General features: G+C 44.4%; 1 protein-coding gene across 3 annotated transcripts; it reads left to right on the top strand.

Annotated features, from left to right (window-relative positions):
* Window positions 1-14670: 14670 nt before the first annotated feature.
* On the top strand, window positions 14671-16758 carry LOC147737243 (uncharacterized). 3 transcript variants are annotated; one of them, XM_086920512.1, is made up of 4 exons: window positions 14671-15386; window positions 15555-15955; window positions 16040-16226; window positions 16311-16758. In XM_086920512.1, exons 1-4 carry the CDS (start codon window positions 14957-14959, stop codon window positions 16694-16696), a joined length of 1404 nt encoding a protein of 467 aa, XP_086776638.1. In that variant the 5' UTR covers window positions 14671-14956; the 3' UTR covers window positions 16697-16758. The 3 variants fall into 3 exon arrangements, with proteins under 3 accessions (XP_086776638.1, XP_086776582.1, XP_086776523.1); XM_086920456.1 differs by having other exon boundaries at window positions 14671-15722; window positions 15891-16758; XM_086920397.1 differs by having other exon boundaries at window positions 14671-16758.
* Window positions 16759-17114: the final 356 nt, after the last annotated feature.

Below are 17114 nucleotides of genomic sequence, written 5' to 3'. Positions count from 1 at the left end.
ACTCTGAGGCAGCTGCGGTACGAGGGGACCCAGGGGAGACCCGGAAACTGTTGGCAGCATCTTGTGGGTAGCCTCCGTCCCTACCTGCATTATCTGGACTGACGATCTTTGATTCTAAAGCTCCCCCCATACCGCCAACCCAGATGCACATACTCAGTGCATTCTGGGAGTTGAAGTCCGTGCACTATCTCTGGACAGCAACAGGTGAGCCTAATTGACTGGGGAGGAGTGGCCAGACCCGAACATTAAGGGAAGCAGGACTGGGATTCATTTGTGAAGGCTTACCTCGCACGGCAAGGCGCTGAAGAAGGCCTACGCCGAAATGCATTCGCCACCCGTGCAACTGCTGCCAATAAATGCCTGGTTTACTCTGTAATCCCCTCTGGCCTCCGATTCTTCTTGTTTGGAGGGATGTTGTGCTGATATTTTCTGCTCCAGTCAGAGGGGCAGTGCGGATGGCCCTGTAGCAACAAGAGACCCGGAATCCAACTGACAATCATCGTTGTTATGCAGCGACTTTTCTGCTCGGGGGACCGAGAGATCCGGTGTCCGCCTCATTCTCCAGAAGGTCTCAGGCGGTAGGGGGTATTTTACCTCCGCTAGGATGCTATGCTCAATGGCTGTCCCTGCTGAATTTCCTACCTGGACTCTGAGGCAGCTGCGGTACGAGGGGACCCAGGGGAGACCCGGAAACTGTTGGCAGCATCTTGTGGGTAGCCTCCGTCCCTACCTGCATTATCTGGACTGACGATCTTTGATTCTAAAGCTCCCCCCATACCGCCAACCCAGATGCACATACTCAGTGCATTCTGGGAGTTGAAGTCCGTGCACTATCTCTGGACAGCAACAGGTGAGCCTAATTGACTGGGGAGGAGTGGCCAGACCCGAACATTAAGGGAAGCAGGACTGGGATTCATTTGTGAAGGCTTACCTCGCACGGCAAGGCGCTGAAGAAGGCCTACGCCGAAATGCATTCGCCACCCGTGCAACTGCTGCCAATAAATGCCTGGTTTACTCTGTAATCCCCTCTGGCCTCCGATTCTTCTTGTTTGGAGGGATGTTGTGCTGATATTTTCTGCTCCAGTCAGAGGGGCAGTGCGGATGGCCCTGTAGCAACAAGAGACCCGGAATCCAACTGACAATCATCGTTGTTATGCAGCGACTTTTCTGCTCGGGGGACCGAGAGATCCGGTGTCCGCCTCATTCTCCAGAAGGTCTCAGGCGGTAGGGGGTATTTTACCTCCGCTAGGATGCTATGCTCAATGGCTGTCCCTGCTGAATTTCCTACCTGGACTCTGAGGCAGCTGCGGTACGAGGGGACCCAGGGGAGACCCGGAAACTGTTGGCAGCATCTTGTGGGTAGCCTCCGTCCCTACCTGCATTATCTGGACTGACGATCTTTGATTCTAAAGCTCCCCCCATACCGCCAACCCAGATGCACATACTCAGTGCATTCTGGGAGTTGAAGTCCGTGCACTATCTCTGGACAGCAACAGGTGAGCCTAATTGACTGGGGAGGAGTGGCCAGACCCGAACATTAAGGGAAGCAGGACTGGGATTCATTTGTGAAGGCTTACCTCGCACGGCAAGGCGCTGAAGAAGGCCTACGCCGAAATGCATTCGCCACCCGTGCAACTGCTGCCAATAAATGCCTGGTTTACTCTGTAATCCCCTCTGGCCTCCGATTCTTCTTGTTTGGAGGGATGTTGTGCTGATATATATATATATATATACCCTAGTGGTGACCTCCAGTGTCACATGTGCAACAAACAGTGTAAACATACTATCGCTGCAAGTCTTTTCTTTGACATTGCACATGAAAGAATTATTACTGGTTAAATCCATGTAATTAAAAGCAGCCACAAATTCCATTCAATAGAAAAATCTGTTCAGAGGCTGATGTTTGACAGTCAACAAAGATCTAAATTTCTTTAAACTAGCAAAATATATATTAACAGTCTAAATACAAAAGTCATGATCCTCTGAGCAAATAATAGTTGAATAATTGCCCCATCAGGTTATTTGTAGCATTTCTTCTAACATGTGCAAATCTATACATTAGCAGCGAAAGGTAAAGTGCAAAAAGTGTAAAAAAGTGCAAAGTGTAAGAGTCAAAAGTGCAAAGTGCGAGAATGAGCCGCATTACATCAGAACGGAGATACCATCAAATTTCATACATATATAATTACTCAAATACCTGAGTTCATAAATGACTGTATGACTGGATTATTGGTTCTCTAAAATTACAAATGGTAAAAAAGTATCAAAAAGTTAAAAATGGGTATATGTAAAAATAGTACCATACCCCATAAACAAATACATGTTATGACACACTATAAACTAATCTAAAATACTATAGAAAAAGTGAAAAAGATTTCATAATATTCCAGTATAAAACAGTTCATATGTAAACATCAAGGGAAATAAGTTAAAAACTTAAATACAATGATAAATACAAAACTATAATATACATATAAAGAAATAGAAGTGTACGTTACAGAGAAAATTTCACAGTAAGATCTTTATCCAATATAATCATATGTTTTTACCATCAAAAGGCTCACTAATTATGCCTAGATTTAATTTCTCCTAATAGGGAACCTAACTAGGAGAAAAAGCACCAGAAGTGGAGAAAACTGATCGACCAATAAACAAAACTCTGTAGTATTAAGATATATAGAATCATATACTACAAAAAGTGATGCATTTTTTCGATATTATTGAGCCCGTTCGGCCAACGGCTATCGAGCTCTAAAATGAATTTGGTCTCCAGTTTCCTGAGCTGAAGGTAACGATCACCCCCTCTTTTAAGAAATGGGACTGCCCCAATAACAAAGTAACTCAGGCACGTCAGGTCATTATTGTGGACCCTTTTAAAGTGACGGGCGACCGGATAGGCCGGGTCACTATGTAATATTGCCCGTAAATGCTGCAATATCCGGACATGCACCTGGAGCTTAGTGCTGCCAACATATCTAAGCCCACAGGTGCATGTCAGGACGTAAACAGCATGGTCTGTCTTGCAAGAGAAGTTACCCAAAATTGGTTTGGCGATAGTGCTAAAGGGAGTGGAATAATGCGTAGTAGTGGTACCAAATTTACAAGCACGGCAGCTAGAGCATCTGAAAAAACCTCGAGCAGGTCGTAACCAAGGTATTTTAGTTTTGAGCTCAGGAGCTGCTCTATCTAGGGAATTGCCCATAGTTTTGGCGTGTCTTAAGGTAACCGTAGGGGAAGCAGGCAATCTGGTATTAAGTATGTGGTCACTAAGGATGATAGGCCAATTCTTGTTAATTATAGACTTAATTTTTCTATCCTCTCTACTGTATGTAGTGATCAGGCGTGGACATTCAACTTGAGGCTCTGTTACGATGGGGGTTTCAGCCACAGGAGTTATCATCGGAAAGAGACTCTCCCTGGTCCGAGATAAAGATTTTTCGATGGCTGTCTTCAGGATGGTATCAGAATAACCCCTCGCCTTTAACCGTATCATAAGTTCTCCTAAGCATGAATCATAATCAGAAGGAGAACTGCAGATCCTCTTCAGCCTTAAGATCTCGCCATAGGGAATTCGTGAGATGGTGTGTCTAGGGTGCATACTTGTTGCGTGCAGTGTGGCATTGCCCGTAGTGGGTTTTCTGTGAAGAGTGGTATTAAGTGTACGGTTTGTAACGTACACCTCAACATCTAAAAATTGGATTCTGTTCTTGTCAATGTGCGCAGTAAAGTTGAGATTAAGGGAGTTATTATTAATCTCTTGAATAAATGAAAGGGCTTCCTCTTTAGTACCTCTCCAAGCTATAAAAATATCATCTATGTACATCAAGAAACAGCTCACATGGCCATCCATCCATGCTTTGTGGTGCACATTGAGGACCTGCTCCTCCCATCAGCCAACGTGCAAGCACGCATAGCTGGGAGAGAAGCAGGCCCCCATCGCCACCCCTCTAAGCTGTCTAAAGATCTCCTTGCCAAAAGAGAAAAAATTATTATGGAGGCACCATTCCATGAGACACAAGATGACCTTGTTGTGTTCGTAATATACAATCGATCGCTTGGAAAGGTAATGCTTTACTGCTGAAAGTCCTTGTTCGTGGTCAATGCTTGTGTAAAGCGCCTCTACATCTAGTGAGATGAGCCACATATCATTATCCCATTCAATCGTAGCAATTTTACTTATAAAATCACTGGTGTCACGTGTGAAGCTAGGTAGTTGTTTTACAAAGTCTTGGAGAAAAAAATCAATCTATTCCCCAACTTTTTCACCCACACTACCAATTGCCGACACTATAGGCCTGCCAGGTACTGGTTGCACAGCTTTGTGTACCTTTGGGATAAGGTAAAGAGATGGCAAAACAGGAAGGTTGATACACATACATTTGTATTCCTCTGATGAAATTAAGCCCTCTCTTTTCCATTGGCCTAACATCTTTTGTAGTTTACATTTAGCGTTCTCATATTCTTTGTGTGGGGCTTTAATATAACATTGGGGGTTGTTAAGTTGGCGTTTGGCCTCACTGATGTAATCCTGTTTGGGCCAAATTACCAAATTACCCCCTTTGTCCGATTTCTTGATCACGATTTCGTGATTCTCCCCGAATTTTTTCATCAACTTGTCATAAGCGCATTTGATATGTATCTCTTTTTTTCGATGTCTGTTATTCACTTTTGAATAAAGTTTTTTGATGTCGTTGGTAACGCAGTCGTGGAAAATGTCTATTGCATCTTTAGGCATTAGAGGAATGTACTTGGATTTGCTCCGAAATGGACTCAGACCATCACCCTTTTGGGAAATGGATATTTTTCTTAAACGACTTTGCGTGGCCTCATCAGGATCCATTTCCGAATTATTGGAAGAGTCGATCAAGTCATTAGCGTCTAAAAAGGGGTGTGTGTGTCAGCAGCACATAGTTGGTTAATGTCGCTAAGCACATTTTCATCACGTAAATTGTCCGTTTTGCTGAGATCTTTGACGGATTTCAAGGCAAAATGTTTTTTCAATTTTAGCTTCCTTATGAAACAAAATAAATACACCCTGGTCATGGCATAATTAAAACTCTGTACAGGTGAATAGTTCAATCCCAATGATAGTAGTTGTTCTTCTGCCTTGTTTAAGGTAACATTGGAAAGATTGATAATCGTGTTGTCCATTAATGGCGTTTCCCCCATGTTTTCTTCTTCTTTTTTTGTTGTTGTGCACCGGCGTTGTTTCCGTTTGCGCCGTCGTGCTTTCCGACGTTGATTCCTCCTTTGCCTGTTTGCGAGTTGGGTTGCCATGACCTCAGGGTTTGGAGCCTCTCCTCCACAACAAAATCCATTTCTTGCTGGAGATTGAGTGTTTCCAGTCCAATTAAGTTTAAATCAGAGTTGGAAGAACAAGACGATAAAGAGTCTGCACTAGATAAGCTTGGTAAAGATGAGATATCGCTGCTCGGTTCATTGCTTTTGTTGTTGACAGTGCCAGGTGCCGTAGTGTTGGTGCTAGAGGCAGTCATAGTGTTGTTAGCGTTATTTCCCATTGCATTTTTCTTTTTGGTATACGCTTGTCTTTTAGCCGTATTATACTTGCGTGAGAATGTAAAGATCCTGCCATAGCAATAGTCATCGGCATCACGAGTGAATTTGGTGGCTTTGCGTGTCTTTATTTTTTCCTCGTGTTTGCGCAACTGTTCATTCATAATGTCTGTCAGTCTCTTAATCTCTTGGGGATCCGGGCAAGCATTTATTTCCATTTCAACTGTTTTAATTTGCTCTAACAATTTTGTGCGATCGCTGGCAGCGTATTTAATTAATATGCAAACGAGATTCATGGACGCGGCTAGATTGCTTTCGCCCCATTCTTGTAGCATAGCCGGATCTGGTTTATCGAAACTAGGCGCCAAGAGAATGCGCAATCCCCAGGGGACACGACCAACCTCCTCATATTTACTCAAGGATTTATGCTCCCACCATTTAGTGCATTCTGCTTTGCGCAATTTTTCCAACTCTTTAAACAACAATTTTAAATCCCTCGTTTGTGCCTTGTTAGTACCACTTTGCGATGGTGCTTTGTCATGACCTGGGGGGTTATCAGTCCCATCAAACAATGTAAGAGCGGCTTCCTCCCGCAATTTATCAATTTCCTCTTCGTTCATGTTGTTAGTTCTGTTGTGGATTCGGATTGTAGCAGGCAAACGTGATTCGTGTGCCTGCATCAATTATGCTGCTTAACAACTTCACCACTGGGTAATATTGCTGTAAGACTCACCACTCGTGGATGGCGGGAACCGCTCCGTGTTCCGCGTCCTCCGACGGGACCCTGTGGGGCAGCTCCAACCGCCAGCACTTCTCGGTTCAATTCCAGCTAACCTGGGGACAGCCGCTGTAGTTCCCACAAGAGATCCAAGAACAGCGATTTGATGGCGGCTGTCGGTTTACGGTGAAGGGGTCCGTTACGGAAGCAAATCAACTTCCATTCACATATGGAAACAAAGCTCCTCCTTAGCACGCTCTGCGCTCACAGACACCGCTTCCACGCCAGCAAAAATGAGGAACGGACCAGCAAAGTCAGCAAGATGTTATTTATTCATCCACAGAACCAGCGACGCGTTTCGGGCAAAGGTGCCCTTGTTCACGCTGCAACATATTCAAAATTTGAATGCTTTTTTATATACTTTTGATAAAGACTATCACCACCCCCTAGTGGTGACCTCCAGTGTCACATGTGCAACAAACAGTGTAAACATACTATCGCTGCAAGTCTTTTCTTTGACATTGCATATGAAAGAATTATTTCAGATTGTTCAGGGTTGCAACACTTCAGCAAGATAAAGTTTCAACAAAAGTGTAGGGAGTCAGTAACTAAGAGTACTTATCTGAAAGTGCCGTCTTCATCCTTTCTTATTCTCCCGAAAGATGCGTGTATAGTTTGGCTCCAGTTATATAAGGTTTTTATAAACACCCTGTTGACCTCCCAGATAGACTGTCTCTCATCTGAGCCTCTCAACGGCTCATCTAGGCAAAAATAAAATATTAGCACAACCCAAAAGATGTTGTTCTGAACGCACCCTTCCTGCGGGTAGAACATCCAAAGGAAAAAACAATAGAAATCAACGTGTTTCTTCACGAGCGCTTCTGCGAGGGTCCAGAAAGCTGGAATGTAGTGATCCGGTAGCAGGAAATCAGGCTATTTACTCGTTTTTGGCGCTCCAGCGCAAACGCGAGCCGTAAGCCTAAAAATGCTGACAGACGCAGCTGGCGGGTTAAAAGGTTGCGATCGCGCTCCAGCGCGAATGCGTGAAGAAAAAAAAGTACATTTGGAAACACCGTGGCATAAGGCTCTGCCGGCGAGTGAGGAAACGCGGCTTCGAGTTTCTATCAAGGTCGGGATATTTATTTATTTATTTTTAGGTTTGTATAGCGCTAGAATCGACTCCCGAAGGAGTATCTCTGCGCTTCAGGAGGAGAGTAGGAAGGAGAGTAGGAACAGGCGAAGTTAATAAGTGGGAAACAAGAGAGTCTTTAGCAATTTCCTAAATGTCGTATGTTCTGAACAGAGTCTGAGAGAGTCAGGAAGTTCATTCCAGAGACGAGGACCGAGGTAGGAGAGGGCCTTCCCTCCCAATCTTGTCCTCTTAATAATAGGTACTTCATTTTTACTGCTGGAACGCAGGGCGCGTGAAGGAGTGTAGGGAATAAATTTGTCGGCCAGATAGGATGGGCCCAGATCATGGAGTGCTTTGTGGACAATACAACAGACTTTAAACCTAATCCATTGGCGGATGGCCAGCCAGTGGAGCTTCACTAGTAGAGGGCGCGAAGGTGACCTAGGAGGAGCATTCTGGACCAATCTAGCTGCAGTATTTTGGACTATTTGCAGTCTGCTTAGTAGGGAGTCATTAGCTGAGATCAGGAACCCATTACAATAGACCTGGCGACTGATCACTAAAGCCTGGACTAAAGTTTTAGGGGTAGAGTCCGGAAGTAATGGAAAGACCCTCCGGAGCATTCCGATTATGTGGAAGCATGAGCCAGCAGTCTGTGTCACTTGCTCTTTTAGGCTAAGGGCCTGGTCTAATCGGATTCCTAAGTTTTTTATAACTGATTTAGGGGCGGGATTGGGGCCCAAATCTGAAGGCCACCATTCCGAGGTCCAAATAAGAGGAGCATCACCGAACAGCATCACTTCTGTTTTCCCTACATTGCATTGCAGGAAGTTGTTTACCATCCACTGGGACACAGCTCGCATTCCATCGGAGAAGGCCCGTTGGACCGTCATAGTAAGTTTGCTGAATGGAAAAAGGAGCTGTGTATATCACACAATGTGGCTGAACTCACCGCCCTTCTGAAAAAACCAACAGCAGACCCCACCGAACTAAAAAACTACCGCCCCATCTCGCTTCTTCCATTCCCGGCCAAAGTCATCGAGAAAGCTGTCAACAACCAGCTCGCCGCCTTCCTCGAAACCAACAAATCACTCGACCCCTCACAATCTGGCTTCCGAGCCAAACACAGCACTGAGACCGCCCTCATCGCAGCAACAGACGACATTCGAACTCTACTGGACAATGGAGACACAGTCGCCCTCATCCTCCTCGACCTCTCTGCAGCCTTCGACACAGTCTGCCACAGCACCCTCTTACAACGCCTCAGAAACATCGGAATCCAAGGAAAGGCACTGGAATGGATCACCTCGTTCCTCACCGGAAGAACCCAAAGAGTCCGCCTCCCACCATTCAAGTCCGAGGCCTCTGAAATCATCTGCGGCGTACCACAAGGATCCTCACTCAGCCCCACCCTCTTCAACGTATACATGAGCCCCCTCGCGACCATCGCCCGCCAACACAACCTCAACATCATCTCTTACGCGGATGACACTCAACTAATCCTTTCTCTCACCAATGACCCCAGCACCGCCAAAACTAACCTACACGAAGGAATGAAAGAAGTTGCCGAATGGATGAAACAAAGCCGTCTAAAACTAAACTCAGACAAAACAGAAGTCCTCATCTTAGGTAAATCTCCCTCTGCATGGGACGACTCCTGGTGGCCGGAAGCCCTCGGAAATGCACCCATCCCGACAGACCACGCACGGAACCTTGGCGTCATCCTGGATTCTTCACTCTCTATGAACAGACAAGTCAGCGCCGTATCCTCTTCCTGCTTCAACATTCTTCGCATGCTCAGAAAAACATTTCGCTGGATCCCCACCGAAACAAGGAAAACAGTCACCCATGCCCTGGTCACGAGCCGACTGGACTACGGAAACACCCTCTACGCAGGTACCACCGCTAAACTCCAGAAGAAACTACAACGAATCCAAAACGCCTCAGCCAGGCTCATATTAGACATCCCACGCAACAAACACATCTCTGGTCACCTTAAAGACCTCCACTGGCTACCCGTCAATAAGAGGATCACTTTCCGTCTGCTCACCCACGCACACAAATCACTCTACGACATCGGACCAGATTGCCTCAACTCTCGACTGTCCTTCTACACCCCCTCCCGCCAACTTCGATCTTCCAGCCAAGCCCTCGCCACTGTACCTCGCATCAACAAGACCACCATGTGAGGCAGATCCTTTTCATACCTGGCTGCCAGAACATGGAACTCACTCCCCGCTTACCTTCGCCTCACCCAGAATCATCTAGCGTTCAGAAAACAGCTTAAAACGTGGATTTTTGACAAATAACCCTCCCCCCTTCCTAAGCGCCTTGAAACCCTCTGGGTATGTAGTGCGCTATATAAATTTTATGACTTGACTTGACTTGAATACACGGGCAGATATACAGCAGCGTATCTCCTCTGACGCGGACTGCACCTTAGAAAACAAGTGAAAAGCACTGGCCAACAGGAAAGAGGAGCATATATAGGAAGTAGTAGGACAGATAGTAAACCGTAAAGACAGAGCCCTCCCGCAGGTTTTATGGGACTTGTAGTTCTCTGTCCTTATTAGTACATTCATACCTTCTGGCTGCCAATCTTACACCTCCCTGGCTGAAACGTGACACTCGCAAACTCAACAATGGTTAGCCCAGAACCATCTTTTGTTGAATACCCTCAAAACTGAATTCCTGCTGATTGCCCCACACAAACACTCTGCACCGATCCGCGAATGGCTAAAACAACTCACAGCCCTAAACTGCACCCCTCATGTGGTGGATTCCGCTAAATCATAGGGCATTACCTTGGACAAATACCTTAATATGCAAACTCACATCAACACCACCATTAGGGGTGCCAACTTTCATCTTAACACAATTGAGAAATTCAAGCCTTTCCTTCCGCCAGAAGACTTACAGCCTGCAGTAAAATCCCTGGTGATATCTCGACTGGAATATGGCCTGGTGACCCTTGCAGGACTTCCTAAAGCGAGCTTGGCCCCTCTTAGAGCCACGTTCAGTGCATTGGCCAGGCTCATCACAGGCTCCAAAACACACGATCGCATCACACCTGACCTTTTGCAGCTCCACTGATGGTCTATTGAAGCCAGGAGCCGTTTCAAAATAACTTGCCTCACACACAAAGCCCTGCATTTCAACACTCCAGCCTATCTGGTGAACAAGCTTGTTCTTTCTGGAGCCGGTCCGAACTTAAGAAGTACGTCCACACTACTCTTGAAACCTCCAAAATTCAAAAAGGAAAGTACGTACAAATGTGCTTTCTCCGGCCCTGCACCTAGAACTTGGAACAATCTTCCTACGGAGTTGAGAATCAATCCCCCCACTGCCTATTTCAAGAAACAGGCCAAATGGATTTTCCTGAGTGGTCATTAACTGCTCCTTAATGTACTATTTCTCTAGTCCCCTTGTTGACAGATTTGAAAATTTTTCCCAACGTTTATTTTGCTGCGTAGTTTTGATTGGTTGTTAACCTTTTATTTTACTCTAGGGCTGTTTCGGAACTAAATATCAAGATTACTTCGGGGACGGATTACAGATTTGTCATTTATTCTACTATGCTGTGACAAGCCAGTATATGATTGTTTCACTGAATGTTACAGGAAATTTTTTTTTTTGCACTATATGAGAAACTGAACTTGTAGGTATCTGACTTTGTTTACTATTTATGGTTTACTCCTTGTTGTTTTAAAAATGTTCAGGCATGCTTCGGCCTCTATGTACAGCGCTCTGATACCCGCAAATGTCATATTCGCGCTTTATACAACTTTTCAAATAAATAAATAATAAATACATTTACTAGTGTGTAATTCTACACATGCAAAAGATTTGCACCTGGCAGCGATCATCTGACTAGTTTTTTTTCAAACATTGAAAGAGCTGCTTAGTCCTCAAAACACCAACTCTTTCTGCATAAATAAGATAAGCTGCAAACAACTCTTCTGGGGACACAGACAAGCCCACTGACACCAAGAGAGAAACAGTAATAACGTTTATTCACAGGCCCTGGGAAAACCCATTTTCCTGCTCATCTTACAGACCCATCTCCCTCCTAAACGTTCTTGCTAAACTATTCACAGGTATTCCGAGCCAAAAACGTACTCCATTCATAATGGCCTTATGGCTGCAAGCCACAACAGTAGTGAGATAATACTGTGCCATTAATAAAATGGATGCTTTCCAACACTGGGAAGACACTAGACACAATGTCTGCCAAGGGCCCGATTTATATTTAGGAGGATGGTTTATTCTGTCATAAATGTGACAGGTATCCCGTCGACTCTATTAAAAGTGTATTATATCCTGTGTCAGTTGTAATAAAGCGGACGGGATCTGTCATGTTTGAAGCAATAACCTGTCCGATAAACTCAGAATCAGGCCCCATGTATGCAGCAAGTGTTGTAGAAGGAGCAAGAGCCAGCATTATCGGAAGAGGGCCTAGAAGCAGATATAGTCCCAGAGGCACTGAAGCACCTGCCTCTTCACTTCCTCTGTTTTAACCTCATTTGCACCTACCTGTGCGCCTGGTCTGTTTGTACCTCATAGGCACCTATTTGTGCACCTCATCTGTTTATACCTCACAAGAACTCACCTGTGCACTCTCTCTGTTTATAGCTAATAGGCCCCTTCCTGTGCACCTCCTCAGTTAGTACCTCCCAGGTGAGCTTCTGAAATGAAGCTTGTGAGCTCCGTACTGCCAACCGTGGCCTCTTGACTATCAGGCCATTATCTGCATCTGCTATGTGCATGCTTCAAGTGTGTCCCCTGCCTCAGCTAACAATGAACCCTGTAGAGTGAGTGCACAGACTGAGGGGAGTAGGGGAGCTGAAGGACATGGAATGAGGTAAACCTGGATAAAAGAAATATGGGATGGGAGAAATGACACTTCACCTGTGGACAGCAGACACCTCCTCCTGCTCTACCAAAGCCCTGTTGAGTCACAAAGTAGCATCCTGGCCTTCAGACAGACCACAATAAGTCAAATATCTTGTAAATGTTGAAAAACAAAAACAATTATTTATATGCACACATCTGTTGGATGCTTGATATTTCAGTTAAAAATTGGTTGTGATTGATTCTCTATAAGGAATAAATGACTGATATTGTTGAATAATAAATTACATGATTTAATGTTTGTTTGCCATATCTGTGTGCGCAATATAAAGTCGGGCCTTTGCAATCAGCCCCTCATTCTGTTTTACAGAAAACCCTGGAAGGAGCTGCTGATTGAAATACAACAGGATCTTAACTTTACCTACTTTAGGAAGAACTAAAGACTCACTTTTTAAGTTGTCTTTTAGGCCAGAATCAGTCAATAGTTCAAGGGAGATGGATATATATTACGCTGATAGAAAATCCACCTCAACTCAGGATAATGCTCCAGTCTTGCAGGTTAGAAGGATCCAGAAATGCTTGAGCCAGGAGGGCTGTAAAATGTGTTGAAGGGGACTTAGGGGCTTATTACGAGTGTGGCGGTCTTCCAATGGGACTACCACAGCGGAGGTACCAGGCAGACTGTCAAGACCATTGTGAGCCGGCCGCCGGATTATGACCTAAATCCAGGGTGAGTCGGCGGTGCAGCAGCGGTCTCGCGGTGGCTGTATTAGGCTCATTGGAGAGCCTAAACAGCATACCACCACCTTAAGAGTGCCTGCAGCACGTTCCTGCGCCATGTCATGCATGCCACACTGTGCAGGAACAAGGGTGCAATTCCATGGGGTGGCACAGCATGTGCCCCCCGCATGCAACCCCAGGAGCAGATTCGGCCGGGGCCCTGTGAGGGCCCCCTTACCTGCATGTCCTTTATCCTTTTCATGGTAGGGTTCCCGACATGAAAAGGGCGGTGGATATGCAGACCGTAATATGCTCAGCGATGTCGGTATCAGCACTGTCAACATATTCAGGGTGTTTGCAGACCGCCTCCACAGCGGGATCCTTGATCCTCGCGGGGTGGCGGCCTCGTGGGGGTCCCACCACCACACTCATAATATGACGGTCAGACCACCAGGATGGTGGCAGTTGGACCGCCACCGTGAGTGCGGCGATCATGAGGGCCATCGCACTCATAGTAAGCCCCTTAATGAGCTGCAAGGTAAAGGCGGGAGTTGGCATTTGAGCTGATCCAGTGTGAACATGAAAGCATTGTGGAAGACGGTGTCTGGAGTTACCGTTGTCATATATACTTCCTAAAAAGTTACCTTTGTCATGTATACTTCCAAGTTGCCTTGGTTAAATACTTCCTGAAGAGTTACCTTTGTTATACACTTCCTGAAGAGCTATCTTTGGTAGATACTTCCTAAAACTAAATTAACAGCAGCGCTCCCTGATTCCTCTCTTTTTCCACAACCTGTTCTGTTTAAATGAAATCTTGTCCATGTATATCTACGTAAAACTCTACCTGTAGCACGAGTTCTCTGTGGCTGCCCTTTCTTTAGTAAGTTACTCTGTCAATAATGGTAAATCACTGCCTTTTCAGAAGTAAATACAATGTGACATGTTCAACCACAGTTTTATTGAAATATCCATGTATGATAAAATGATCCTTACTAAATTTTAAATATGGTAGAGAAGAGATGTCTTATCCAGCTGGTTAAATATTGTGTATTCACATTCTTTACATTTGCATTTAGTAATATTGCATTTCTTTGCATCCGATAGAAAATAGGACTTAAAGGCACGGATTGAATATGAATAATGAAAATAACACATCAAACCTGAAAACATTATCAAAAATAAGGAGCTCCAAAAACATCAGTGCAATCAGAGGCAGAGGACAGATCCAGGAAGAAGCAGTCAAAGGCAATTCAGTGAGTATACGAGTCTGAACTCTGCACCTCGACACCCCAAGACGAAGAAATGACCTCTACAAAATTAAGGCAACAAAACTGACAAATCACCTGCTGTATAAACAAGCGTACAACACCAGCTTTGATCATGAGGCTGGTATGAGAGTTGGAGGAAGGTCTCGTGTCTATTTGGGATCCATAGCTTGGAACAAAATCCCATTGCCGCGTTGAGCTGTTAGCAATATGATAATGTTTAAAAAAGGTTGAAAACTTGGCTTTTTGACCATGTTTGAAACAAACTGATTTACTTTCTTTTCTGACCTGTGCTTTGCTCCGGGACACTCTTTGGAGTAGCTGTACACATTGCAAGTCGCTTCATCATCATGATATGGCTAGAGCAGTGCTTCTCTATCTAAACTGGCAACAGACCACCATTCAGTGCTCCAGGTGTATTGCAAACTCTTCTTAGCCAAACGCAGGCACCAGGGAAAAGCACAACGAAGTGGAGCCTAACAACTGAAGGCTAAAGGAAAGCGGAGATCTGCTCTCTAAAGTACAGAGTATTGTCCCAATTTGCACCTACCGGAACAAAGATTAAGCTTTACCCGCAAGCATGCGAAGCCATTATCCAATCTAAAGTTGCAATCACCCACAAGGAAGCCTTACTGATATTATGAATGTGACAGGTATTTAGTGAGTCTTGTATTTTATTGTTAAATCGGAAATCAAGCGTCCAAAATATAACACGCATACAGGGAATGTGAAAATAACGCAAGTAGTTTATTAACTATGCTGACCCTTCAGGAAACACGGTCAGGAGAAAAATCGTGCAATTCCACTGAATATGTCAAGAACTTTAGCCAATTAGAAACCCTAAAAGAGCATCAGCGAATACAAACAGGGGAAAAACCATACCATTGCAATGAATGTGTAAAGAGCTTCAGTCAAATTGCAAATCTCAACACACATCAGAGAATACACACAGGGGAAAAACCATACCATTGCAGTGAATGTGTGAAGAGTTTCAGTACGTTAGCAAAACTCCAAACACATCAGAGAATACACACAGGGAAAAAACCATACCATTGCAAGGAATGTGTAAAGAGCTTCAATCACATTGCAAACCTCCACAGACATCAGAGAATACACACAGGGGAAAAATCATACCATTGCAAGGAATGTGCCAAGAGTTTCAGTACGTTAGCAGAACTCCAAACACATCAGCGAACACACACAGGGGAAAAACCATACCATTGCAAGGAATGTGCAAAGAGCTTCAATCACATTTCAAACCTCCACAGACATCAGAGAATACACACAGGGGAAAAACCATTCCATTGCAAGGAATGTGCAAAGAACTTCAATAAGATTTCACAGCTACACGTACATCAGAAAATACACACAGGGGAACAACCATACCATTGCAGTGAATGTGTGAAGAGTTTCAGTACATTAGCAGATCTCCAAACACATCAGCGAACACACACAGGGGAAAAACCATACCATTGCAAGGAATGTGCAAAGAGCTTCAATCACATTTCAAACCTCCACAGACATCAGAGAATACACACAGGGGAAAAACCATTCCATTGCAAGGAATGTGTAAAGAACTTCAATCAGATTTCACAGCTACACGTACATCAGAAAATACACACAGGGGAAAAACCATACCATTGCAGTGAATGTGCCAAGAGTTTCAGTACAGTAGCAGAACTCCAAACACATCAGCGAACACACACAGGGGAAAAACCATACCACTGCACTGAATGTGTAAAGAGCTTCAATTTAATTTCAAACCTCCGCAGACATCAGCGAACACACACAGGGGAAAAACTATACCATTGCAGTGAATGTGTAAAGAGCTTCAGTCACATTTCAAACCTCCAAACACATCAGAGAATACACACAGGGGAAAAACCATACCATTGCAGTGAATGTGTAAAGAGCTTCAGTCAGTTAACAGGCCTCCAGAGACATCAGCGAATACACACTGGGGAAAAACCATACCATTGCAGTGAATGTGTGAAGAGTTTCAGTACATTAGCAGAACTCCAAACACATCAGCGAACACACACAGGGGAAAAACCATACCATTGCAAGGAATGTGCAAAGAGCTTCAATCACATTTTAAACCTCTACAGACATCAGAGAATACACACAGGGGAAAAACCATACCATTGCAAGGAATGTGTAAAGAGCTTCAATCAAATTTCAAACCTCCGCAGACATCAGCGAACACACACAGGGGAAAAACCATACCATTGCAGTGAATGTGTAAAGAGCTTCAGTCGCATTTCAAACCTCCAAACACATCAGAGAATACACACAGGGGAAAAACCATACCATTGCAGTGAATGTGTAAAGAGCTTCAGTCAGTTAACAGGCCTCCAGAGACATCAGCGAATACACACTGGGGAAAAACCTTACCATTGCAATGAATGTGGCAGTAGTTTTATTTACTCTTCAGCATTAAATCATCAGCGAGCTCACAAAGGGGAAACAAATCTTTTAAATGCCATGAATGCTTGAAAAGCTGTAGTCCATTATCATTCCTAAACAGGCATCAGCGAACACACACAGAAGAAAAGCCTTCAAGTGCAATGAATGTGTGAATAATAGTAGTCAATTATCAAGCCTATATAGACATCAGCTTACACACACTCTGTAAATACCGTACAACTGTAGTGAGTGTATAAGTACCTTTAGGAAATCTTCTGCATTAAGGATTCATCAGTTAATGCACACAGGGAAAAATCCTTTCAGGTGCAGTGAATGTGTGAATATCTTCTGTCAGTTATTAAACCTACGAATGCATCAACTAACATACACAGAGTAAAAATGAGCATTGCAATGAATGTCAGAAGTGATTTTGTCAATTGCGAACAAACATTGGGTAAAACTTACAAGTGTACTAAAAGTGTGACAAGCTTTTGTCAATTTCTGATCC

This window comes from Lissotriton vulgaris, chromosome 1_1 (assembly GCF_964263255.1).
Source record: "Lissotriton vulgaris chromosome 1_1, aLisVul1.2, whole genome shotgun sequence".
NCBI lineage: Eukaryota > Metazoa > Chordata > Amphibia > Caudata > Salamandridae > Lissotriton > Lissotriton vulgaris.
The sequence above is the reverse complement of the archived record's forward strand: the minus strand, read 5'-3'. Positions and strand labels throughout refer to the sequence as shown.

Excerpts from the sequence above, each read along its gene's own strand:
- LOC147737243 (XM_086920397.1), top strand. The coding sequence starts at position 14,957 with ATGCTGACCCTTCAGGAAACACGGTCAGGAGAAAAATCGTGCAATTCC.